At 33.2% G+C, this 27921-nt stretch overlaps 1 protein-coding gene across 1 annotated transcript in view; it reads left to right on the forward strand.

The window, feature by feature from the left end:
* The first annotated feature begins 5117 nt into the window (after window positions 1-5117).
* Window positions 5118-27921, forward strand: part of LOC121417645 — a 56585-nt gene continuing 33781 nt past the window's right edge. The window contains exons 1-21 of the mRNA XM_041611383.1: window positions 5118-5298; window positions 13878-13880; window positions 14251-14253; window positions 14620-14622; window positions 15266-15268; window positions 15644-15646; window positions 16068-16070; window positions 16820-16822; window positions 18221-18223; window positions 18971-18973; window positions 19615-19617; window positions 20630-20632; window positions 21381-21383; window positions 22779-22781; window positions 23527-23529; window positions 24102-24104; window positions 24895-24897; window positions 25646-25648; window positions 26293-26295; window positions 27044-27046; window positions 27797-27799. Coding sequence (XP_041467317.1) covers window positions 5118-5298; window positions 13878-13880; window positions 14251-14253; window positions 14620-14622; window positions 15266-15268; window positions 15644-15646; window positions 16068-16070; window positions 16820-16822; window positions 18221-18223; window positions 18971-18973; window positions 19615-19617; window positions 20630-20632; window positions 21381-21383; window positions 22779-22781; window positions 23527-23529; window positions 24102-24104; window positions 24895-24897; window positions 25646-25648; window positions 26293-26295; window positions 27044-27046; window positions 27797-27799 — 241 coding nt within the window. The remainder of the gene's footprint in view (window positions 5299-13877; window positions 13881-14250; window positions 14254-14619; window positions 14623-15265; window positions 15269-15643; window positions 15647-16067; window positions 16071-16819; window positions 16823-18220; window positions 18224-18970; window positions 18974-19614; window positions 19618-20629; window positions 20633-21380; window positions 21384-22778; window positions 22782-23526; window positions 23530-24101; window positions 24105-24894; window positions 24898-25645; window positions 25649-26292; window positions 26296-27043; window positions 27047-27796; window positions 27800-27921) is intronic.

Raw genomic sequence — 27921 nt, forward strand, 5'->3', positions numbered from 1 at the left:
ATCGGGCGGGCCAACGGTCTTTTGAAGTAGGTTTATCTATTGAAATTACGACAATAATCACGGCAGCGGATATGGGGAATTCAAGACTGTGAGCTTCTAGCTCTCCCATTGTTTTCTGTGGCGACCCGCTGAGCATGCTATTGTCAATGATTCTCTACTATACGGGTGACTGATCTTGCTTTTTCATGATCATAGGCCAGGGCAATGACTAAGAACAGTTCGATGAGTATCAATGCCAAGCAATCCTGAAAGGTCAATAATGTTCAATTCTCTTGATGGAGAAGCTTATATCATGGCCCTATTTGCTTTTGCTTTTAGGCCAGTAAGTGTACTAACTAATATTAATAATAAATAATCACATTCCATCTATTTTAGAGCAATGACCTAATGCTAATATCACTCTACATATCTCCCTGCAGCTTACGGCCCCATAATTTATCTTCACCCGTGAATTACCGAATTTTGAAGCTTAAATTATTGAACATAATGGCATCCTAGTATTGTAATGATGTAATCACTGCAAGTGCAATATAAATAAAAACATTAATTTAATTCTACTCACATTGATTTTACTTTAGAACAAACTCACCCCCTCTTCTACTTCTTCTGTTTCTCCGTCGTTATTCTTCTTTTCCACCTTATAATTCTTCTTGTTCTCATCCTTCACTCCCTTCTTCATCTACTCTTCTTACTCCTCCTTTTTTTAAATCTTTTTTTTCTTCTTCATATCCTTTGTCGTCTTTCATTATTCTTTTTTCTCCACCTCATCCTTTCCTTCTGCTTCTTTCTTTTCCTTCCTCCCCTTTTTCTACGTCTCCTCTCTTCTTGTTGTTCTTCTGCCCACCTGCCCTTCTTATACGTCTCCTACTGCTTTTCCTTCGTCCTTCTTCTTTTTCTTCTTGCGTCTCCTTTTTTTTCTCTATCTTCCTTTTCCTCTCCGTATCCTTCCTCATCTCTCATTATTAATCTCATCCCTTTTTACTGCTCCTCCATTCTACATGTACGTCTGCTTCTCCTTGGTAATTCTTCTTCTCCTCCTTCTCCCACCCCATCGATTTATGATGATAAAATTATAATGAAATAATAGAAATGTTAACGAAGATAATACTTATAATAGAGAAATGAAGATGATTGCGATAGTAACAGCGGTGATGACGATATCGATAACTATGGGAGGATATAGACCATGTACAGCACAACGTATCAGGCGCAATTTCAAATATGATTACATGACGATTTCGATACGAAATATTCATCATAAATCTAGACCTAGTATATTAATATACACTTATCTTTGTAGAATAATGAAATCGCCGCTCAATATCGATAATTCTGATGATCACTAAAACAGAAAAGCATACGTGGGACAGTGTATTATAACATTGCCTCGAAAAATACCTGACATTTGATGGAATTCTGTGCTTATATCGCTAATTTCTCAGCACTTTTACGACTTTCTTTCACAGGGCTATTTGGCAAATATTTTTCATTTATACAAACACTTCGTTGGTAAATTTCATTGGATTCTGATCGAACAAATTTTCAGATCGTTACCACAGTTGGTATTTATCTTCAATTAATTTAATTTAATTTAATTAAGTTTAATACGTTAAACCAATTAAATGAAGTTATACTTTAGTCTGTAATATGTTGTTTTTATGTTGTACTCTCATACCCCGAGAGGGGATCGATAGGGTGAATAAAATGTAAATCTAAATCAGGGGCGGATCCAGCCTCCGCCAATAGGGGGGGGGGGGGGTGATTTTTTTTCACCCATATTTTCCCCGATCGGCCGCCCAAGGTTGATATTTAATTATTTCTTTGAATTGGTTGTCCCAGTGGCGTAATGATTATTAAAGTTATTTAATAAGTCTTCGCATCATCTTATTCACTCGCCTTCCTCCTCTTATGTTTTCCTCTTCTTTTTTTCTCCTCTCTTTTTCTTTCTTTCCCTTTTTTTTTGCTCCGCCAATAGGGGGGGGGGCCTTTGTAAATGTAAATCCAACCAAGAATCGGATCTATACAACATAATGTCTAAAGGTCAGGGGAGGATCCATGACAGGGGGAAAAAGGTTCCGCTTTTAGGGGGGCACTCTTCTGTTTTGGCTGCATTTTGCATTACAAATTCTAATTGTGCCTCTCATAATGGAAGGGGCAAGGGCGGCTCCCCCCCTAAATCCCCCAGTGATAGAAGGGTGACAGGAAGTTTGAGGATGCTGATTCATTCATGGCATACTATTTTCGAAATAGACGACCACAATTTTGTAAATATCCAGTCCACGCGCATGCGTACTCTCATTCCGAAGACGCAAGTCATAAAATAATTTCACCCCCACTTGATCACGGTTTCTGCGAGGACACAACTCTGCTTTCTCATGAATATTGATTTCGATGTAGAGGCAGAAATCGGGAGAACCCCTCTCAAATTTCCGAGTTTTGTCCACTCTTTCAACTGTATTTCCTCCATTTTTTCACCCTTCCTCTTATTCCATCCCAATATTATTTTCTTATTTCTCTCTGTTTCCCCTTCCTTTTCTCTCCCTTTGACCTCTTAGTTTCTTTTTCCTCTTTTCACAATCCCTTTTGGTCCCGTTTCTTTAAAACATGGAGATAAAGAAAATTAAGAGACAATATGTTATCCTGGGGAAATGGTTGCCCGTCAAAAATATGAAAAAACTATTTAAAACAGTTTCTAATAAATCTTTGTAAATCTTTTATATTTCTATGCCTAATAGCACTAAGCTAGCTGTTCCGGTCATATTTATTTTATCATTCTATTTCCTTCTGTTTTTTTTTTTTGGGGGGGGGCGTTCTCAACACCTGCTTGAGATGCGAGTAATAATTAATATTCCAAGTCGACGTGAATTCTACGAATGGCTTGGGCCTACGAAACAAAAATATGTGGAATCTTATTTTCCCACCTAAAACATGAATTGACTGTCTTCCAATTGCAAAAAAAGAGGTTTTCATGGTTATTGCAGCAAATTCGAAAGATCAGTAACGATTTTTGACACATGCGTGATTTTTTTTTAAGCTACCGTGGCTTTATGAATGCACCCGATAGATGCGAACCACAGTTCAGAACAGTGACCCGAACTCTCGATCCGACAGTCAATATGAACATGATGAAGGCACACATTTGTTTTGGTCGTAGAGGGAGCTATTTAGAATAGATTCTTCGGCCTTTCGACAGAAATTAAGACTTGCAGGAAAGACGAACAAAAGAACGGTGGCATTAAAGGGCCTTTGATGGCGGCCGTTCCTTTGAAGACAAGGGAACGTTGGGCGGGAAAGCCGAAGCGAAAACCCGGATGCGGGAAGAACGATGAAGAACGGTGCATGGACTTTTGACAAGCTACCTAAGCTTCACTTCTGTCTATTCAATATATCAATGGAAAAAAAAAAATCTTTATGTAATCAGATATGTTCAATACAACGTACTGTTACCTTAATTAACCCAACACTATAAGTACGATGAAAAAAAAATCCATTTATATTTATTGTAATGACAATAAAATAATTTTATATTTAGATCCTCTAAAATCACTTATATCAGACCAACCTCTAAAACCATACCAGTAGTTCCAAGAACGTTTTCGAAAATATTCCTTACATAATGCTTTTTATTCTTGTTATTCTTTCTCTTTTTCCTTATCTTATTGGACAGCCTGTAAGTATACACCTTCATGTATTTGTATTTGAATGTTGTTTGGACTATTGATTAGAGGAATGCCAATAAGCTTGATTTCTGACTATTCAATATGTCACCGAAAATGAGTCCTTCATAAAATCAGATATATTCAATGCAACGTACGGTTTTCTTGATTAACCCACACTATAAGTACGATGAAAAAATTCCTTTATATTTAGTGTAATGACAGTAAAATAATTTCGTTTTTGGATCCTCTAATATTTCCTAGTTCTAATCATACCCACATCTAAACTACACGAATAGTTCCAAGTACGTTTTTAAAAAGTTTCCTTAATTTTTCAAATTGTCGTTATTTTTCTCTGTTTCCTAATCTTATTTGACAGCCCGGAAGTAAAAATCTTAATGTATTTATTTTTAAAAGTGCATTTTGGACTATACTTTAGACGAATGTCTAGAGGCTTTATTTCGGACTACATGTATTCAATATATCAACGAAAAAGATTCCTTCATTTAATCAGATGTATTAAACACAACGTACAGTCACCTTGATTAACCACTGTATAAACAAAAAAAAATATATCGACATTAAGTGTGATGACAATTTTTTTTTAACCCAACTACAGTCAGCTTGATTAACTACGGTATAAATATGTTTTATTCGATTATCGAATAAATTCTATTGGGAGAGAATACAAGTTTTAGTATGTAAACAAATATTGACTATGAACCAGTTCACTGCCCTTCAGAAGGAGGTCAAGTTCACGTGTACTTCTGTTGGGGGAAGTCGGTCAAAACGCGCACCCGGAAGGATTGTATCACATTAAAGCGTGCGCGGTAATTTTACACATCCGAAATGCGCCAATTGATGCTCTGAATGCGCGATCAGCGCGGATGAAATCGAGTCATTCACTTTCTAATTTCCGTCCGGGAAAGACATTTTTTATGATCACGGTGGTACTACGGTACCGGTACCCTTTACTCGGATTTATCGGAAACACGATCCCCATGCACGGAGATATCTCAGAGAGAACTATATACGGTACTCTATATCGCGATCTGGATCTATACACGGAAAACTGAATCCAACCCTAGCCGGACTCTAACCTAATAACATCGGAACATATTCACTGGCACTGATGTGATACCGTACATCTGTGATGAAACTGTTAAGATGGTTAAAGTTCTACTTCTAGGCCTATACGGTACTCTTCGCTTCGGCGTAGTTCTTTAATTCGGACAGATCTACGGAACCAATTTATTATACCTCGGCCTAGGAGACATCTCACAAGTGAATTCACTAAAATTCAGTTTTAGTCGAAGGTAGGCCAGCTACACTGCAGATCGATAAGCTACCTTCGACCACATTACGATACTGGCTCCTCATTTTCGACGGTCGACTCTAAAGTATAATTATCGCGGCAGACATCAAAACTTGACTTGTTCGATGAAATAATCAATGCTCAAGATGGGAAAACATAAAGGATCAACCAGCAGAGGAGGCAGGGGGAAAGGAGCCAAAGGTTCAAGGAGACGCCCACGTCCACGCAGTCTATGCGGTCAGAGTGCCGTACGGGTACCGGTACGACTACGAGCAACGAGAGCCACAACGGAGAGCCCGGCAAGCCAGCAGCCGACCAGACCGGGGGGTGATCATCGAGCCTTCGCTACGCGATGGACCAGAGATAGAGCGCTCAACAAGCAACCACCTCCCCCCCACGTTAACCCACGACGAGCCACCAGTCATCCGGTGAGTTAACCAGCCTAGGGCCTGTAATACAGGCCTCTGGCTTTGGTGAACTTGTGTCATTCTCATTAGTAGGCCTATTGTGCCTGAAACTAGTAGAAATAGAATGAGGGTTAACTCGACGGTAACTCAGGGGGTGAACCTGGGAATACAGCTGACAATAACGCTAGGCCTAGATTAACATCTCGCTCATTTTGCAGTGATAATTCAACCGGGGCTTTAGTTCCAGATCCAAGGAAAATGCAAGTGCTAGCGATTAGGGCCTATTTTAATGTCACGCCATAGCACATGTAGATGTGGACCTAGCCTGCAGTTAATTTTAATCACTTGGCTGTGGATCAAGGTCTAGGCCTAGGGGTCTAAATTTTGAAATTGCTGCCAATTCAGATGAATTTATACAGAATGGATTGATACATAAGCCTACTAATTGGGTACAAACGTCGTTTAAACTGAAGAAATTAGTGGTATTACCACTGCCGCATAGGTGAAAATATAAATAAATATCGAGCCCGGGCCTAACGTTAGCCTGGCCTGGACCTGGTCTTACTCAGGACTACAACGTAGTGCCCGGCTTGGCCAATAACTCTGATTCATTGTAATTCCGAAGCCGGTTGTTTAGATTTTTTGGGTAGTCTAGACTCTACGTCAGAAGTAGGCTAGATTAGATCTGGATAAATTAAAGATCTCAATGCCTACATTATATTCATTTTCATAGTTTTGGCCAGATTTGATACATATAGGGTTAGAATATCTATTTAGGACCAGAATTAGGCCTAATCTAAGACGCTGTTTTTGCAATTGTAGAAATGCTCGAACTTTTTCAAATCAAATTGAATGGGAAAAGTCAATTCTTTGTCAGATCCAGTCTACTGCCAGTTCTGTGCGCAGCCTACAGCTAGGCCTACATCTTTAATATCAACTTCACAATGGAAGTTAGGCTAGGCCTAGTTCTATTTCTGAGTAGATGTAGCCATAGACTAGACTTGTCTGTTTTAGGCCCTGGTTCAGCTGGCAGATAAACCATAAAGGCCGTCTATAGTATGCGCAATAAATCAGCTTGAAAGATAAATGTTGACCTCTTTGATTTAATCTGATCATGGTCTCGAATTTATTCCTGTCCGGCTAGCTTGAAATGTGATTGAATGGAATTCTCTCAGTCTTTCAACAAAAAATAAATAAAGAAAAAAAAAATAATAATAATAAATAGGCCTAAATAAAATAAAGGGATAGGCCTAGATAGAAAACAAACACGGTAAATGAAGGAACCGTAGAGTTGGTAGTATTGATAATGAAATATAAAAATAAATATCCCAAGATCTACACCTTGAAGCATCAATAATGGTTCGGTTCATACGCCTTGAAAGGAGGTTGGTATTTGGAATTAGGTTTGTATGGAATGGATGTCGATGTTTGGGAGTGCTTTTGAGTTTTAAATCTCGAGAAAACACAGTAACGGTCAATTTACCATGCACTCACCAATGCGAACTAGCATGGAACTCCTACCTCAATCTGGATAGTAGTATTACCAATACTTTGCAATATTTTTGCTCTCTTTTGGAAGGGGCAAGTTCAAGGGTTTCGGCAAGCAGTGATTGTTTTTATATAGCGCTTTATCAATCTCCAACACAATGAAACATTACAATTCATGGTTGAAGAGTATAGTACAGGAGCCTAGATTGCCCGTGAGTAGTTGGAACTGAGATGATATAGACTATATCATGAATGGCAACAATTGTAATAATAATTTTGCTAGTAATGTTAATAGCGGTAAATATAAATAATGATGAAACAATATTTCCGGAAGGGGTCAAGTGGAAATTAATGGATATAGACATGATAGATAGGCGGGCATGGGCTTGTATTTGGATGTGGCTGAGCCCTGTTAAGCTTCGGTCATAATTTCCATGTGTTGCGTTTTTTAATACAATACATACAAATGAAGTAAGCCATTTAGTTCAAGTGTACATGTAGGTGAACGGGTGAACCTGGAAATGAAGTCGTAAATGTTTTATGTGATAAAATGGGTGGTATTTACCCAACTGTAGTAGTTTGGATAATTGGTTTTCGGGGGAGGATGGCAGTGCATTCTTGTAATTCAGATGATGTTACGCAGATACACATCCATGCCATGGTTTATATCAAAAGAAAGCCACTGATTACTCACTCAGCACGTTTCATAAATGTACATGTGGCTGCTTTTTTTTTTAAATGATCAGTGAGGGGAATATGGGTGACCAGTGGTCTGCTGCTGATTTTGGTTAACATTGGTTTGACTTTTAAAAAATCTGAGCTAGAAGGTCACACTTGTCACCTGCGTCTGTGATGTTACAAAAATGAAGCCCAGAAAAAATTGCGTTCGAAAATAATTATTTAGTTCTTCAAAAATTGAAATATAAAGTGACCGGAAATACCATCTTAATTTCATCCCATACACTTATGCGTACTATTTATGTAAGCATCTATAAGACGCCTATTTAAAAAATCGGGGTTTGCCTTGTAGTTTTAGCTTTTCATTCTCAATAATGGTTGTTTTCAGGGTTTATTGGTTGTAATACATGCACTTGTACGCATATTTCATCTTGGTTTGAGAATTTTTTTTTAAATCGGCAGCCCGCAAAGTTAAACAATACCTTTAATATTGGCGGGATGCAAAGAAAAAGAAAATAAATAAATGAAAAAAAATGAAAGAAAGGCGTCTGCAATTTGGCTTATTTACGTAGTTTTAGAAGTTATAAACAGTGTATGAATATTGTTGATTATAATACTCTTCTGCTACAACTATTAGTTAAAATAAATTGCTTAACATGCCAAAATAAATGAAAAAAAAAATAATAAAGGCTGAAAAAAAATATTCATAAATTTGATAACTGGAAAACAGAGATAAAAAGTCGGGAGCTACGTGCATGAGAAGAGCAAGGAAATCTTAATTGGCCTTAAGTTTAAATAGGCATGCTTCTGCCGAAAGTTCTTTATGTCAATGGAATGTGTATAGTTTACATGCAACACCAAATTAAACAATTAGGGTATTTACACGCACAATACAACTCCGGCTTAAAGAGAATTAGGTGTTTTTAACATGATCCATGACAAATCAACCTGAAAAGGAACTATGGGTATTTTACATGTCCCAACGCAAGTCCAAAGTAAAAAGAAGTATGGGTGATTACAGGTGCCAATTTAACTTCAACTTAAAGGTAAATCAGAGTAGTTGCCGTCAACATGAGTTTATATCGCCAGAGATCTGGTACATTTCAATGAATCGAATCTTGTGGAAACATGAAACCTAAGCCGGGGATCAATTTCCATGGGCAACGCCAATACAGGCAAATAAAGGAAAAGACTAGACAAATCCGTGGAATGTATGCTTACATGTACTTTGATTATTCATCAGAACTACACAATTTCTTGCATAATCCACTGGCATAAATAATGCTCATATGTATCTGGCATAAACAGTGCTCATTTGAACAAATGTTGGGGTCATTTTTCAGGTTCAGTAAACTCACTACCACAATTGATAGTTATCTTTGAATATCATTAAGGGTATTTACATGCCGTGTCCCAATGCAACTCCAGCTCAGATATAATTATATATAATTACAGTTACCATATTATATCCATACATCTGGATACCAATAAATTATCTCATACTGACATGCATGTACGGCATAGGCTACCATAAAGAATATATACTCGGAAAGATTTCTGGTTTCTCCTTGCAGGGTTCGAAGAATCTGGCTGTTTGGCGACAGCTTACAAGGAGGGCTCGGGAGAGGGCCGTCACCACGGGGAACCACAACCTTGGGGGCTGATTAAAGGCTACGAGGTGTACTACTAGTTGGTGGAGCCGTGGGGGGTACTACGCTTCCCAACTGCCCGAGTGACCTCCAAGGGGGACTGAGATACAGCCCCATACCAACCTTAATAATCATTCACGTGGGATCCAATGGATTCAATGATTGGGCAGCTATATAGTGCCAAAGAAAGTAGACAAGCTGGAGACAACGCACTGAATTCAACCAGAGCTCTACGGCCTTGGTGCCACATATGTTTCTCAAGCATCTTGCCACGCCTTACTATTATGCACAAGAAAGAACTATCACCTCACAGGCAGCTAGTGACAATGTCAGGAAATCTGTGAACAAGTATATATGCCAAGAGAAGGATTCGGTGCATGCACAATGCGTCATTTATCAACCACATCTTACACTATCATGAACACCGGTACTACAACAGAGGTGGCATCCAACGGTCAGACGAAGGAAGTGACTTCCTGATTAGTGATTTCAATAGGGCGGGTCAATTCGCCCTCACCGGACAAGACTTGAATGAATAAGAGAGCTCTAAGAGTCCCAGGATTGGCGAGTGCGACTCCTTTAATTGATCTGGGAATAGCGAAGGAAAGACACTGGACGTGCAGGGAAGTGTTGTTTAATTACACAACCCATGGCACTCATACTATTATAATGGTTTCTCATGCTTATATTGGTTCATTATCCTTTTAACCAAACGGTACCTTCGGCTCATACCGAAGAGAAATACAAGAGAAACATTAAGATTTAATGAACGAATGAGTAACACCGACAAATAAATTCAATAGATCAATAGCACGAAGTGCTCAAAGGTTAGCAACTGGCATTAAGCCAAGCTGATAGTTTTGAATTTGGTTTGGTTATACCTTACAATGCAATCACATCTGTCATATTGGCGTGGGTGGACACTCGCACCTGATTGGACATGGGTAATAGTGAAAATAAACTTGGGAGTTAATTAATGAACAGAGAACCTCTTTCTGCCAAATGGCAAGATATACAGAAACACAGAAACAGTGCCTATCCAATGTTTCTTTTCTTGGTACGAAAGTTGCTCTGGTCAGTGCTTAATGGTAACTAGTTTGGTGCAACTGAACAAATCAAAGAATTGGCAAAAAAAAAAAATATGGGTGTTGTTTTGGGGGCATTTGTTTTGGGGGTGTTTTTTAGTACTTGGCAATTTCATTATCATTTCTCGAAGCATGCAGGGGATGGAATGACCAAGAGCTCTGTGAGCCAATGGCGGGGAAAGGCCAAGATTATCGGATATTTCGTAGGGGGATCCCCGTCCCAGGCAACTGGGACACTGGGTGGAGCCACCATCCTCCCAGCTGGTCACGTGACTCGTGACCCGGTTCCCCCTATGTGGTTAATTCTTAGCCTTACTCTCTCCTTCCTCTGCAGGCATTGACATTTATTGATATTACTGCGATACACATGTTTGTGAAGTATTGGTGTATTAATTAATGTTTGATATTACTGTGATACACAAGTATGTGAAATATTTGGGTAACAATTCCCGAACGGAAATTAAAAGTTGAGAATATGGCAATATCTGGTATATCGTGTAGTATTTCTTCTCACAATATGTTTATTCGATTATCGAATAAATTCTATTGGGAGAGAATACAAGTTTTAGTATGTAAACAAATATTGACTATGAACCAGTTCACTGCCCTTCAGAAGGAGGTCAAGTTCACGTGTACTTCTGTTGGGGGAAGTCGGTCAAAACGCGCACCCGGAAGGATTGTATCACATTAAAGCGTGCGCGGTAATTTTACACATCCGAAATGCGCCAATGCTCTGAATGCGCGATCAGCGCGGATGAAATCGAGTCATTCACTTTCTAATTTCCGTCCGGGAAAGACATTTTCCCACCTCCCACCCCTCATTCCTCTGTATTGATGTTCCTTAAGGTGCATTTACGGATTCCGTCGATATATTTAATCAGTGGATTTTCTTTTTAGCCCAAGGGTTGAAAAAAGAAAGAGAGAGAGAAAAAAAAAATATATATATATATCTTATCAGTATAACATGCGAGACGGGCACAAATGGGTAGCATGAATGAAATAATTAGCATTCACTGTGCTAGGAATGATAAAATATGAGTACTATGACACATAGCATATGTAATTGGTAGAAAACCGTGACTGTTGGCCAACAGATGGTTATACTCTAGAGGAAGTTTGGACTTTCAGTTGTCAATGGGGTGGCTAGACGAGTTTGCATGTCTTGTTGCTTAGTAAGATTCATTTATGTATCTTCATAGGCTGATTTTATGGTTTTGTAAAGAAATGGATGGCTGGTTGGGGTTGTCCAAGGAGTAACCCCTTGGTTGTATACATATTTTGGTTGGCTGGTTGGGGTTGTTAAATATTTGGCTGGATGGTTGGGGTTGTTATCAACAAGACTTTAGGCCAACAGATGGTTGGTACAAAGCTATTACCTCGTGGTTATACTCTAGATGAAATTTGGACTTTCAGTTGTCCATGGGGTGGCTAAATTAGTTTGCATGTCTTGTTGCTTAGTAAGATTCATTTATGTATCTTCATAGGCTGATTTTATGGTTTGGTATAGAATTGGATGGCTGGTTGGGGTTGTACACATATTATTTTGGTTGGCTGGTTGGGGTTGTTAAGTATTTGGCTGGATGGCTGGGGTTGTTATTAACAAGACTATTGGCCAACAGATGGTTGGTACAAAGCTATTACCTCATGGTTATACTCGAGAGGAAGTTTGGACTTTCAGTTGTCAATGGGGTGGCTAAATGAGTTTGCATGTCTTGTTGATTAGTAAGATTCATTTATGTATCTTCATAGGCTGATTTCATGGTTTTGTAAAGAAATGGATGGCTGGTTGGGGTTGTACCAAGGAGTAACTCCTTGGTTGTATACACATATTTGGTTGGCTGGTTGGGGTTGTTAAATATTTGGCTGGATGGTTGGGGTTGTTATCAACAAGACTTTAGGCCAACAGATGGTTGGTACAAAGCTATTACCTCGTGGTTATACTCTAGAGGAAATTTGGACTTTCAGTTGTCCATGGGGTGGCTAAATGAGTTTGCATGTCTTGTTGCTTAGTAAGATTCATTTATGTATCTTCATAGGCTGATTTTATGGTTTGGTATAGAATTGGATGGCTGGTTGGGGTTGTACACATATTATTTTGGTTGGCTGGTTGGGGTTGTTAAGTATTTGGCTGGATGGCTGGGGTTGGTATTAACAAGACTATTGGCCAACAGATGGTTGGTACAAAGCTATTACCTCATGGTTATACTCGAGAGGAAGTTTGGACTTTCAGTTGTCAATGGGGTGGCTAAATGAGTTTGCATGTCTTGTTGATTAGTAAGATTCATTTATGTATCTTCATAGGCTGATTTCATGGTTTTGTAAAGAAATGGATGGCTGGTTGGGGTTGTACCAAGGAGTAACTCCTTGGTTGTATACACATATTTGGTTGGCTGGTTGGGGTTGTTAAATATTTGGATGGATGGTTGGGGTTGTTATCAACAAGACTTTAGGCCAACAGATGGTTGGTACAAAGCTATTACCTCGTGGTTATACTCTAGATGAAGTTTGGACTTTCAGTTGTCCATGGGGTGGCTAAATTAGTTTGCATGTCTTGTTGCTTAGTAAGATTCATTTATGTATCTTCATAGGCTGATTTTATGGTTTGGTATAGAATTGGATGGCTGGTTGGGGTTGTACACATATTATTTTGGTTGGCTGGTTGGGGTTGTTAAGTATTTGGCTGGATGGCTGGGGTTGTTATTAACAAGACTATTGGCCAACAGATGGTTGGTACAAAGCTATTACCTCGTGGTTATACTCTAGAGGAAGTTTGGACTTTCAGTTGTCCACGGAGTGGCTAAATAAGTTTGCATGTCTTGTTGCTTAGTAAGATTCATTTATGTATCTTCATAGGCTGATATATGGTTTTGTAAAGAAATGGATGGCTGGTTGGGGTTGTTAAATATTTGGCTGGATGGTTGGGGTTGTTATTAACAGGACGTTGTAACCTGTAAACGACGTGCATCTTGGGTGTTTTTTAGTACTTGGCAATTTCATTATCATTTCTCGAAGCATGCAGGGGATGGAATGACCAAGAGCTCTGTGAGCCAATGGCGGGGAAAGGCCAAGATTATCGGATATTTCGTAGGGGGATCCCCGTCCCAGGCAACTGGGACACTGGGTGGAGCCACCATCCTCCCAGCTGGTCACGTGACTCGTGACCCGGTTCCCCCTATGTGGTTAATTCTTAGCCTTACTCTCTCCTTCCTCTGCAGGCATTGACATTTATTGATATTACTGCGATACACATGTTTGTGAAGTATTGGTGTATTAGTTAATGTTTGATATTACTGTGATACACAAGTATGTGAAATATTTGGGTAACAATTCCCGAACGGAAATTAAAAGTTGAGAATATGGCAATATCTGGTATATCGTGTAGTATTTCTTCTCACAATAAAAGAAATATTGATATTTAGTGTGATGACAATAAAAAATTATATTTTTCGATTCTCTAAAATTAATCATTTTAAATCAGACCAACTTCTGAAACCATATTAATAGTTCCAAGTACGTTTCGAAGTACATTTTCGAGAATAATCCTTCATGGGTTTATATTCATGTCATTCTTTCTCTTTTTTTTAAATCTTATTTGACAGCTCGTAAGTATACACCTTTATGCATTTGTATTTGAATGTTGTTTGAACTATTCTTTAGAGGAAAGTCATTAAGATTTATTTCTGTCTATTTAATATATAAATTAAAAAAATCTTCATAAAATTAGACATGTTCAATAAAACGTAAGGTCACCTTGATTGACCCAGACAAACAAAAATCCATTGATATTAATAGTACACTGACAATAAAACAATTTCATTTTTTTATTTTCTAAAATTACTTATTTTAAATCAGACCAACCTCTAAAACCATCCAAATAGTTTCCAATACGTTTCGAGGTACGTTTTCGAGAATATTCCATAATGTTTTTATATTCTTGTTATTCTTTCTCTTTTTCCTTATCTTATTTGACAGCCGGTAAGTATACACCTTCATGTATGTGTATTTGAATGTTGTTTTGAACTATTCTTTAAAGGAACGTCAATAAGTTTCACTTCTGTCATCAATATATCAATGGAAAAAAAATATTTATGTAATCAGATATGTTCAATACAACGTTCGGTTACCTTAATTAACCCACACTATAAGTACGATGAAAAAAATCCATTTATATTTATTGTAATGACAATAAAATAATCTTATATTTAGATCCTCTAAAATCACTTATATCAGACCAACCTCTAAAACCATACCAGTAGTTCCAAGTACGTTTTCGAAAATATTCCTTACATAATGCTTTTTATTCTTGTTATTCATTCTCTTTTTCCTTATCTTATTGGACAGCCTGTAAGTATACACCTTCATGTATTTGTATTTGAATGTTGTTTGGACTATTCTTTAGAGGAATGCCAATAAGCTTGATTTCTGACTATTCAATATGTCACCGAAAAATTATTCCTTCATAAAATCAGATATATTCAATGCAACGTACGGTTACCTTGATTAACCCATACTATAAGTACGGTGAAAAAAAATCCGTTTATATTTAGTGTAATGACAATAAAATAATTTCGTTTTTTGATCCTCTAAAATTTCCTATTTCTAATCATTTCTTATCATCTTAATGTATTTGTTTTTAAAGTGTATTTTGGACTATACTTTAGAGGAATGTCCATAGGCTTGATTTCTGACTACATGTATTCAGTATATCAACGAAAAAGATTCCTTTTTTAAATCAGATATATTAAACACAACGTACAGTCACCTTGATTAAGCACGGTATAAAAAAAACTATTGATATTTAGTTTTATGACAATAAAATATATATATATATTTTTCGATTCTATAAAATTAATCATTTTAAATCAGACCAACCTTTAAAACCATACAAATACTTTCAAGTACGTTTCGAAGTACGTTTCCGAGAAAAAATCCTTCATGTTTTTATATTCTTGTTATTTTTTCTCTTTTTCCTAATCTTATTTTACAGCTCGTAAGTATACACCTTCATGTATTTGTATTTGAATGTTGTTTGGACTATTCTTTAGAGAAATGTCAATAAGTTTCGCCTCTGTCTATTCAATATATCAATGGAAAAAATTTTTTTATGTAATCAGATATGTTCAATACAACGTACGGTTACCTTAATTAACCCACACTATAAGTACGATGAAAAAAATCCATTTATATTTAGTGTAATGACAATGAAATAATTTTATATTTAGATCCTCTAAAATTACTTAAATCAGACCAACCTCTAAAACCATACTAATAGTCCCAAGTACGTTTCGAACTACGTTTTCGAGAATATTCCTTAATGTTTTTATATTCCTGTTATTCTTTCTTTTTTCCTTATCTTATTTGACAGCACGTAAGTATACACGTTCATGTATTCATATTTGAATATATTAGAAAAAAGTCTTGTTATTCTTCCCTTTATCTCATCTTGATTGACAGCATATGAGTATACAACCAAATGCATTGATATCCTAAAGTAGTTTGGACTCTTCCTTAGAGGAATGTCAATATCAGCTTTATTCCTGTCTATTTAATATATAAATAAAAAAAATATTCATGAAAATATATATGTTCAATACAACGTAAGGTCGCCTTCATTAACTCGGAGTATAAATATGAACAATAATCCATTAATGTTTAGTGTCATGACAATAAAACAATATCATTTTTTGATTCTCTATACAAATAGTTCCAAGTACGTTTTCGAAAATATTCCTTACTTCATGCCTTTTATTCTTGTTATTTTTTCTCTTTTTCCTTATCTTATTTCACAGTCAGTAAGTATACACCTTCATGTATTTGTATTTGAATGTTGTTTGGACTATTAATTAGAGGAATGCCAATAAGCTTGATTTCTGACTATTCAATATGTCACCGAAAAATGATTCCTTCATGAAATCAGATATATTCAATGGAACGTACGGTTACCTTGATTAACCCACACTATAAGTACGATAAAAAAATCCTTTATATTTAGTGTAATGACAATAAAATAATTTCGTATTTGGATCCTCTAAAATTTCCTATTTCTAATCATACCCACATCTAAACCACAGGAATAGATCCAAGCACGTTTTTTGCAAAGTTTCCTTAATGTTTTCACATTGTCGTTAATCTTTCTCTGTTTCCTTATCTTATTTGACAGCCCTGAAGTATACATCTTAATGTATTAGTCTTTAAAGTTTTTTTGGACTATACTTTAGACGTATGTCTATAGGCTTTATTTCTGACTACATGTATTCAATATATGAACGAAAAAGATTCCTTCATTTAATCAGATGTATTAAACACAACGAACAGTCACCTTGATTAACCACTGTATAAATAAAAATATATATATCGATATTTTGTGAGATGACAAGTTTTTTTTTTCGATTCTCTAAAATTAATCATTTTAAATCAGACCAACCTCTGAAACCATACTAATAGTCCCAAGTACGTTTAGAAGTACGTTTTCGAGAATAATCCTTCATGTTTTTATATATTTTTTTTTATTCTTTCTCTTTTTCCTAATCTTATTTGACAGGTCGTAAGTATACACCTTCATGTATTTGTATTTGAATGTTGTTTGGACTATTCTTTAGAGGAATGTCAATAAGTTTCACCTCTGTCTATTCAATATATCAATGGAAAACAAATATTTATGTAATCAGATATGTTAAAAAGAACGTACGGTTATCTTGGGTAACCCACACTATAAGTACGATGAAAAAAAATCCATTTATATTTAGTGTAATGGCAATAAAATAATTTTGTTTTTGGATCCTCTAAAATTTCCTATTTCTAATCATTTCTTATCATCTTAATGTATTTGTTTTTAAAGTGTATTTTGGACTATACTTTAGAGGAATGTCTATAGGCTTGATTTCTGAATCCATTTATATTTAGTGTAATGGCAATAAAATAATTTCGTTTTTGGATCCTCTAAAATTTCTCTTAATTGACAGCATGTGAGTATACAACCAAATGCAATGATATCCTAATGTAATTTGGACTCTTCCTTAGCGGAATGTCAATATAAGCTTTATTCCTGTCTATTTAATATATAAATAAATAAAAAATATTCATGAAAATATATATGTTCAATACAACGTAAGGTCGCCTTCATTAACTCGGAGTATAAATATGAACAATAATCCATTAATGTTTAGTGTCATGACAATAAAACAATATCATTTTTTGATTCTCTATACAAATAGTTCCAAGTACGTTTTCGAAAATATTCCTTACTTCATGCTTTTTATTCTTGTTATTCATTCTCTTTTTCCTTATCTTATTGGAAAGCCTGTAAGTATACACCTTCATGTATTTGTATTTGAATGTTGTTTGGACTATTCTTTAGAGGAATGCCAATAAGCTTGATTTCTGAATATTCAATATGTCACCGAAAATGAGTCCTTCATAAAATCAGATATATTCAATGCAACGTACGGTTTTCTTGATTAACCCATACTATAAGTACGGTGAAAAAAATCCGTTTATATTTAGTGTAATGACAATAAAATAATTTCGTTTTTTGATCCTCTAAAATTTCCTATTTCTAATCATTTCTTATCATCTTAATGTATTTGTTTTTAAAGTGTATTTTGGACTATACTTTAGAGGAATGTCTATAGGCTTGATTTCTGACTACATGTATTCAGTATATCAACGAAAAAGATTCCTTTTTTAAATCAGATATATTAAACACAACGTACAGTCACCTTGATTAAGCACGGTATAAAAAAAAACTATTGATATTTAGTTTCATGACAATAAAATATATATATATTTTTCGATTCTTTAAAATTAATCATTTTAAATCAGACCAACCTTTGAAACCATACAAATACTTTCAAGTACGTTTCGAAGTACGTTTCCGAGAAAAAATCCTTCATGTTTTTATATTCTTGTTATTTTTTCTCTTTTTCCTAATCTTATTTTACAGCTCGTAAGTATACACCTTCATGTATTTGTATTTGAATGTTGTTTTGACTATTCTTTAGAGAAATGCCAATAAGCTTGATTTCTGACTATTCAATATGTCACCGAAAAATGATTCCTTCATGAAATCAGATATATTCAATGGAACGTACGGTTACCTTGATTAACCCACACTATAAGTTCGATAAAAAAATTCCTTTATATTTAGTGTAATGACAATAAAATAATTTCGTATTTGGATCCTCTAAAATTTCCTATTTCTAATCATACCCACATCTAAACCACAATAATAGATCCAAGCACGTTTTTGCAAAGTTTCCTTAATGTTTTCACATTGTCGTTAATCTTTCTCTGTTTCCTTATCTTATTTGACAGCCCTGAAGTATACATCTTAATGTATTAGTCTTTAAAGTTTTTTTGGACTATACTTTAGACGAATGTCTATAGGCTTTATTTCTGACTACATGTATTCAATATATGAACGAAAAAGATTCCTTCATTTAATCAGATGTATTAAACACAACGAACAGTCACCTTGATTAACCACTGTATAAATAAAAATATATATATCGATATTTTGTGTGATGACAAGTTTTTTTTTTCGATTCTCTAAAATTAATCATTTTAAATCAGACCAACCTCTGAAACCATAATAATAGTCCCAAGTACGTTTCGAAGTACGTTTTCGAGAATAATCCTTCATGTTTTTATATATTTTTTTTATTCTTTTTTTTTTCCTAATCTTATTTGACAGGTCGTAAGTATACACCTTCATGTATTTGTATTTGAATGTTGTTTGGACTATTCTTTAGAGGAATGTCAATAAGTTTCACCTCTGTCTATTCAATATATCAATAGAAAACAAATATTTATGTAATCAGATATGTTGAAAACAACGTACGGTTATCTTGATTAACCCACACTATAAGTACGATGAAAAATAATCCATTTATATTTAGTGTAATGGCAATAAAATAATTTCGTTTTTGGATCCTCTAAAATTTCCTATTTCTAATCATTTCTTATCATCTTAATGTATTTGTTTTTAAAGTGTATTTTAGACTATACTTTAGAGGAATGTCTATAGGCTTGATTTCTGACTACATGTATTCAGTATATTAACGAAAAAGAATCCTTTTTTAAATCAGATATATTAAACACAACGTACAGTCACCTTGATTAACCACGGTATAAATAAAAAAATATTGATATTTAGTTTCATGACAATAAAAAAAATATATATTTTTTCGATTCTCTAAAATTAATCATTTTATATCAGACCAACATCTGAAACCATACAAATAGTTTCAAGTACGTTTCGAAGTACGTTTTCGAGAAAAATCCTTCATGTTTTTATATTCTTGTTATTTTTCTCTTTTTCCTAATCTTATCTGACAGCTCGTAAGTATACACCTTCATGTATTTGTATTTGAACGTTGTTTGGACTATTCTTTAGAGGAATGTCAATAAGTTTAACCTCTGTCTATTCAGTATATCAATGGAAAAAAAATCTTTATGTAATCAGATATGTTCAATACAACGTTCGGTTACCTTAATTAACCCAAACTATAAGTACGATGAAAAAAATCCATTTATATTTATTGTAATGACAATAAAATAATTTTATATTTAGATCCTCTAAAATCACTTATATCAGACCAACCTCTAAAACCATACCAGTAGTTCCAAGTACGTTTTCGAAAATATTCCTTACATAATGCTTTTTATTCTTGTTATTCATTCTCTTTTTCCTTATCTTATTGGAAAGCCTGTAAGTATACACCTTCATGTATTTGTATTTGAATGTTGTTTGGACTATTCTTTAGAGGAATGCCAATAAGCTTGATTTCTGACTATTCAATATGTCACCGAAAAATTATTCCTTCATAAAATCAGATATATTCAATGCAACGTACGGTTACCTTGATTAACCCATACTATAAGTACGGTGAAAAAAATCCGTTTATATTTAGTGTAATGACAATAAAATAATTTCGTTTTTTGATCCTCTAAAATTTCCTATTTCTAATCATTTCTTATCATCTTAATGTTTTTGTTTTTGAAGTGTATTTTGGACTATACTTTAGAGGAATGTCTATAGGCTTGATTTCTGACTACATGTATTCAGTATATCAACGAAAAAGATTCCTTTTTTAAATCAGATATATTAAACACAACGTACAGTCACCTTGATTAAGCACGGTATAAAAAAAAAACTATTGATATTTAGTTTCATGACAATAAAATATATATATATTTTTCGATTCTTTAAAATTAATCATTTTAAATCAGACCAACCTTTGAAACCATACAAATACTTTCAAGTACGTTTCGAAGTACGTTTCCGAGAAAAAATCCTTCATGTTTTTATATTCTTGTTATTTTTTCTCTTTTTCCTAATCTTATTTTACAGCTCGTAAGTATACACCTTCATGTATTTGTATTTGAATGTTGTTTTGACTATTCTTTAGAGAAATGCCAATAAGCTTGATTTCTGACTATTCAATATGTCACCGAAAAATGATTCCTTCATGAAATCAGATATATTCAATGGAACGTACGGTTACCTTGATTAACCCACACTATAAGTTCGATAAAAAAATTCCTTTATATTTAGTGTAATGACAATAAAATAATTTCGTATTTGGATCCTCTAAAATTTCCTATTTCTAATCATACCCACATCTAAACCACAAGAATAGATCCAAGCACGTTTTTGCAAAGTTTCCTTAATGTTTTCACATTGTCGTTAATCTTTCTCTGTTTCCTTATCTTATTTGACAGCCCTGAAGTATACATCTTAATGTATTAGTCTTTAAAGTTTTTTTGGACTATACTTTAGACGAATGTCTATAGGCTTTATTTCTGACTACATGTATTCAATATATGAACGAAAAAGATTCCTTCATTTAATCAGATGTATTAAACACAACGAACAGTCACCTTGATTAACCACTGTATAAATAAAAATATATATATCGATATTTTGTGAGATGACAAGTTTTTTTTTTCGATTCTCTAAAATTAATCATTTTAAATCAGACCAACCTCTGAAACCATAATAATAGTCCCAAGTACGTTTCGAAGTACGTTTTCGAGAATAATCCTTCATGTTTTTATATATTTTTGTTATTCTTTCTCTTTTTCCTAATCTTATTTGACAGGTCGTAAGTATACACCTTCATGTATTTGTATTTGAATGTTGTTTGGACTATTCTTTAGAGGAATGTCAATAAGTTTCACCTCTGTCTATTCAATATATCAATGGAAAACAAATATTTATGTAATCAGATATGTTGAAAACAACGTACGGTTATCTTGATTAACCCACACTATAAGTACGATGAAAAATAATCCATTTATATTTAGTGTAATGGCAATAAAATAATTTCGTTTTTGGATCCTCTAAAATTTCCTATTTCTAATCATTTCTTATCATCTTAATGTATTTGTTTTTAAAGTGTATTTTGGACTATACTTTAGAGGAATGTCTATAGGCTTGATTTCTGACTACATGTATTCAATATATGAACGAAAAAGATTCCTTCATTTAATCAGATGTATTAAACACAACGAACAGTCACCTTGATTAACCACTGTATAAATAAAAATATATATATCGATATTTTGTGTGATATCAAGTTTTTTTTTTCGATTCCCTTTAAATTCATCATTTTAAATCAGACCAACCTCTGAAACCATACAAATAGTCCCAAGTACGTTTCGAAGTACGTTTTCGAAAATATTCCTTAATGTTTTTATATTCTTGTTATTCTTTCTCTTTTTCCTTATGTTATTGGACAGCCAGTAACTATACACCTTCATGTATTTGTATTTTAATGTTGTTTGAACTATTAATTAGAGGAATGCCAATAAGCTTGATTTCTGACTATTCAATATATCACCGAAAATGATTCCTTCATAAAATCAGATATATTCAATGCAACGTACGGTTACCTTAATTAACCCACACTAAAAGTACGATGAAAAAATCAATTTATATTTAGTGTAATGACAATAAAATAATTTCGTTTTTGGATCCTCTAAAATTTCCTATTTCTAATCATACCCACATCTAAACAACACGAATAGATCCAAGTAAGTTTTTGCAAAGTTTCCTTAATGTTTTCACATTGTCGTTAATCTTTCTCTGTTTCCTTATCTTATTTGACAGCCCTAAAGTATACATGTTAATGTATTGTTTTTAAAGTGTATTTTGGACTATACTTTAGACGAATGTCTATAGGCTTGATTTCTGACGACATGTATTAAATATATCAACGAAAAAGATTCCTTCATTAAATCCGATATATTAAACACAACGTACAGTCACCTTGATTAAGCACGGTATTTAAAAAAAAAAAACTATTGATATTTAGTTTCATGACAATAAAATATATATATATTTTTCGATTCTTTAAAATTAATCATTTTAAATCAGACCAACCTTTGAAACCATACAAATACTTTCGAGTACGTTTCGAAGTACGTTTCCGAGAAAAAATCCTTCATGTTTTTATATTCTTGTTATTTTTTCTCTTTTTCCTAATCTTATTTTACAGCTTGTAAGTATACACCTTCATGTATTTGTATTTGAATGTTGTTTTGACTATTCTTTAGAGAAATGCCAATAAGCTTGATTTCTGACCATTCAATATGTCACCGAAAAATGATTCCTTCATGAAATCAGATATATTCAATGGAACGTACGGTTACCTTGATTAGCCCACACTATAAGTACGATAAAAAATTCCTTTATATTTAGTGTAATGACAATAAAATAATTTCGTATTTGGATCCTCTAAAATTTCCTATTTCTAATCATACCCACATCTAAACCACAAGAATAGATCCAAGCAATTTTTTGCAAAGTTTCCTTAATGTTTTCACATTGTCGTTAATCTTTCTCTGTTTCCTTATCTTATTTGACAGCCCTGAAGTATACATCTTAATGTATTAGTCTTTAAAGTTTTTTTGGACTATACTTTAGACGAATGTCTATAGGCTTTATTTCTGACTACATGTATTCAATATATGAACGAAAAAGATTCCTTCATTTAATCAGATGTATTAAACACAACGAACAGTCACCTTGATTAACCACTGTATAAATAAAAATATATATATCGATATTTTGTGTGATGACAAGTTTTTTTTTTCGATTCTCTAAAATTAATCATTTTAAATCAGACCAACCTCTGAAACCATACAAATAGTCCCAAGTACGTTTCGAAGTACGTTTTCGAGAATATTCCTTAATGTTTTTATATTGCTGTTATTCTTTCTTTTTTTCCTAATCTTATTTGACAGATCGTAAGTATACACCTTCATGTATTTGTATTTGAATGTTGTTTGGATAATTCTTTAGAGGAATGTCAATAAGTTTCACCTCTGTCTATTCAATATATCAATGGAAAACAAATATTTATGTAATCAGATATGTTAAAAACAACGTACGGTTATCTTGGGTAACCCACACTATAAGTACGATGAAAAAAATCCATTTATATTTAGTGTAATGGCAATAAAATAATTTCGTTTTTGGATCCTCTAAAATTTCCTATTTCTAATCATTTCTTATCATCTTAATGTATTTGTTTTTAAAGTGTATTTTTTACTATACTTTAGAGGAATGTCTATAGGTTTGATTTCTGACTACATGTATTCAGTATATGAACGAAAAAGATTCTTTTTTAAATCAGATATATTAAACACAACGTACAGTCACCTTGATTAACCACGGTATAATAAATTTTAAATCAGACCAACATCTGAAACCATACTAATAGTCCCAAGTACGTTTCGAAGTACGTTTTCGAGAATAATCCTTCATGTTTTTATATATTTTTGTTATTCTTTCTCTTTTTCCTAATCTTGTTTGACAGGTCGTAAGTATACACCTTCATGTATTTGTATTTGAATGTTGTTTGGACTATTCTTTAGAGGAATGTCAATAAGTTTCACCTCTGTCTATTCAATATATCAATAGAAAACAAATATTTATGTAATCAGATATGTTAAAAACAACGTACGGTTATCTTGATTAACCCACACTATAAGTACGATGAAAAAAATCCATTTATATTTAGTGTAATGGCAATAAAATAATTTCGTTTTTGGATCCTCTAAAATTTCCTATTTCTAATCATTTCTTATCATCTTAATGTATTTGTTTTAAAGTGTATTTTGGACTATACTTTAGAGGAATGTCTATAGGCTTGATTTCTGAATCCATTTATATTTAGTGTAATGGCAATAAAATAATTTCGTTTTTGGATCCTCTAAAATTTCCTATTTCTAATCATTTCTTATCATCTTAATGTATTTGTTTTTAAAGTGTATTTTGGACTATACTTTAGAGGAATGTCTATAGGCTTGATTTCTGACTACATGTATTCAATATATGAACGAAAAAGATTCCTTCATTTAATCAGATGTATTAAACACAACGAACAGTCACCTTGATTAACCACTGTATACATAAAAATATATATATCGATATTTTGTGTGATATCAAGTTTTTTTTTCGATTCTCTAAAATTCATCATTTTAAATCAGACCAACCTCTGAAACCATACAAATAGTCCCAAGTACGTTTCGAAGTACGTTTTCGAAAATATTCCTTAATGTTTTTATATTGCTGTTATTCTTTCTTTTTTTCCTAATCTTATTTGACAGATCGTAAGTATACACCTTCATGTATTTGTATTTGAATGTTGTTTGGATAATTAATTAGAGGAATGCCAATAAGCTTGATTTCTGACTATTCAATATATCACCGAAAATGATTCCTTCATAAAATCAGATATATTCAATGCAACGTACGGTTACCTTAATTAACCCACACTAAAAGTAAGATGAAAAAATTCATTTATGTTTAGTGTAATGACAATAAAATAATTTCGTTTTTGGATCCTCTAAAATTTCCTATTTCAAATCATACCCACATCTAAACAACACGAATAGATCCAAGTAAGTTTTTGCAAAGTTTCCTTAATGTTTTCACATTGTCGTTAATCTTTCTCTGTTTCCTTATCTTATTTGACAGCCCTAAAGTATACATCTTAATGTATTGTTTTTAAAGTGTATTTTGGACTATACTTTAGACGAATGTCTATAGGCTTGATTTCTGACTACATGTATTAAATATATCAACGAAAAAGATTCCTTCATTAAATCCGATATATTAAACACAACGTACAGTCACCTTGATTAACCACAGTATAAATAAAAAAACTATTGATATTTAGTTTCATGACAATAAAACAAAATATTTTTCGATTCTCTAAAATTAATCATTTTAAATCAGACCAACATCTGAAACCATACAAATAGTCCCAAGTACGTTTCGAAGTACGTTTTCGAGAATAATCCTTCATGTTTTTAAATTCTTGTTATTCTTCCTCTTTTTCCTAATCTTATTTGACAGTCGGTAAGTATACACCTTCATATATTTGTATTTGAACGTTGTTTGGATAATTCTTTAGAGGAATGTCAATAAGTTTCACTTCTGTCAATTCAATATATCAATGGAAAAAAAAAAACAAATCATGTAATCAGATATCTTAAATACAACGTACGGTTATCTTGATTAACCCAGACTATAAGTACGATGAAAAAATCAATTTATATTTAGTGTAATGACAATAAAATAATTTCGTTTTTGGATCCTTTAAATTTCCTTTTTCTAATCATTTCTAATCATCTTAATGTATTTGTTTTTAGAGCGTATTTTGGACTATACTTTAGACGAATGTCAATAGGCTTGATTTCTGACTACATGTATTCAATATATCAACGAAAAAGATTCCTTCATTTAATCAGATGTATTAAACACAACGTACAGTCACCTTGATTAACCACAGTATAAATAAAAAAATATTGATATTTAGTTTCATGACAATAACAAAAAAAAATCTATTTTTCGATTCTCTAAAATTAATCATTTTAAATCAGACCAACATCTGAAACCATACAAATAGTCCCAAGTACGTTTCGAAGTACGTTTTCGAAAATATTCCTTAATGTTTTTATATTGCTGTTATTCTTTCTTTTTTTCCTAATCTTATTTGACAGATCGTAAGTATACACCTTCATGTATTTGTATTTTAATGTTGTTTGGATAATTAATTAGAGGAATGCCAATAAGCTTGATTTCTGACTATTCAATATATCACCGAAAATGATTCCTTCATAAAATCAGATATATTCAATGCAACGTACGGTTACCTTAATTAACCCACACTAAAAGTAAGATGAAAAAATTCATTTATGTTTAGTGTAATGACAATAAAATAATTTCGTTTTTGGATCCTCTAAAATTTCCTATTTCTAATCATACCCACATCTAAACAACACGAATAGATCCAAGTAAGTTTTTGCAAAGTTTCCTTAATGTTTTCACATTGTCGTTAATCTTTCTCTGTTTCCTTATCTTATTTGACAGCCCTAAAGTATACATCTTAATGTATTGTTTTTAAAGTGTATTTTGGACTATACTTTAGACGAATGTCTATAGGCTTGATTTCTGACTACATGTATTAAATATATCAACGAAAAAGATTCCTTCATTAAATCCGATATATTAAACACAACGTACAGTCACCTTGATTAACCACAGTATAAATAAAAAAACTATTGATATTTAGTTTCATGACAATAAAACAAAATATTTTTCGATTCTCTAAAATTAATCATTTTAAATCAGACCAACCTCTGAAACCATACAAATAGTCCCAAGTACGTTTCGAAGTACGTTTTCGAGAATAATCCTTAATGTTTTTATATTCTTGTTATTCTTTCTCTTTTTCCTAATCTTATATGACAGCCTGTAAGTATACACCTTCATTTATTTGTATTTTAATGTTGTTTGGATAATTCTTTAGAGGAATGTCAATAAGTTTCACTTCTGTCTATTCAATATATCAATGGAAAAAAAACAAAGCATGTAATCAGATATCTTAAATACAACGTACGGTTATCTTGATTAACACACGCTATAAGTACGATGAAAAAAATTAGTTTATATTTAGTGTAATGACAATAAAATAATTTCGTTTTTGGATCCTCTAAAATTTCCTATTTCTAATCATACCCACATCTAAACAACACGAATAGATCCAAGTAAGTTTTTGCAAAGTTTCCTTAATGTTTTCACATTGTCGTTAATCTTTCTCTGTTTCCTTATCTTATTTGACAGCCCTAAAGTATACATCTTAATGTATTGTTTTTAAAGTGTATTTTGGACTATACTTTAGACGAATGTCTATAGGCTTGATTTCTGACTACATGTATTAAATATATCAACGAAAAAGATTCCTTCATTAAATCCGATATATTAAACACAACGTACAGTCACCTTGATTAACCACAGTATAAATAAAAAAACTATTGATATTTAGTTTCATGACAATAAAACAAAATATTTTTCGATTCTCTAAAATTAATCATTTTAAATCAGACCAACCTCTGAAACCATACAAATAGTCCCAAGTACGTTTCGAAGTACGTTTTCGAGAATAATCCTTAATGTTTTTATATTCTTGTTATTCTTTCTCTTTTTCCTAATCTTATATGACAGCCTGTAAGTATACACCTTCATTTATTTGTATTTTAATGTTGTTTGGATAATTCTTTAGAGGAATGTCAATAAGTTTCACTTCTGTCTATTCAATATATCAATGGAAAAAAAACAAAGCATGTAAT

Source organism: Lytechinus variegatus, chromosome 6, assembly GCF_018143015.1.
Source record: "Lytechinus variegatus isolate NC3 chromosome 6, Lvar_3.0, whole genome shotgun sequence".
Taxonomy (NCBI): Eukaryota; Metazoa; Echinodermata; class Echinoidea; order Temnopleuroida; family Toxopneustidae; genus Lytechinus; species Lytechinus variegatus.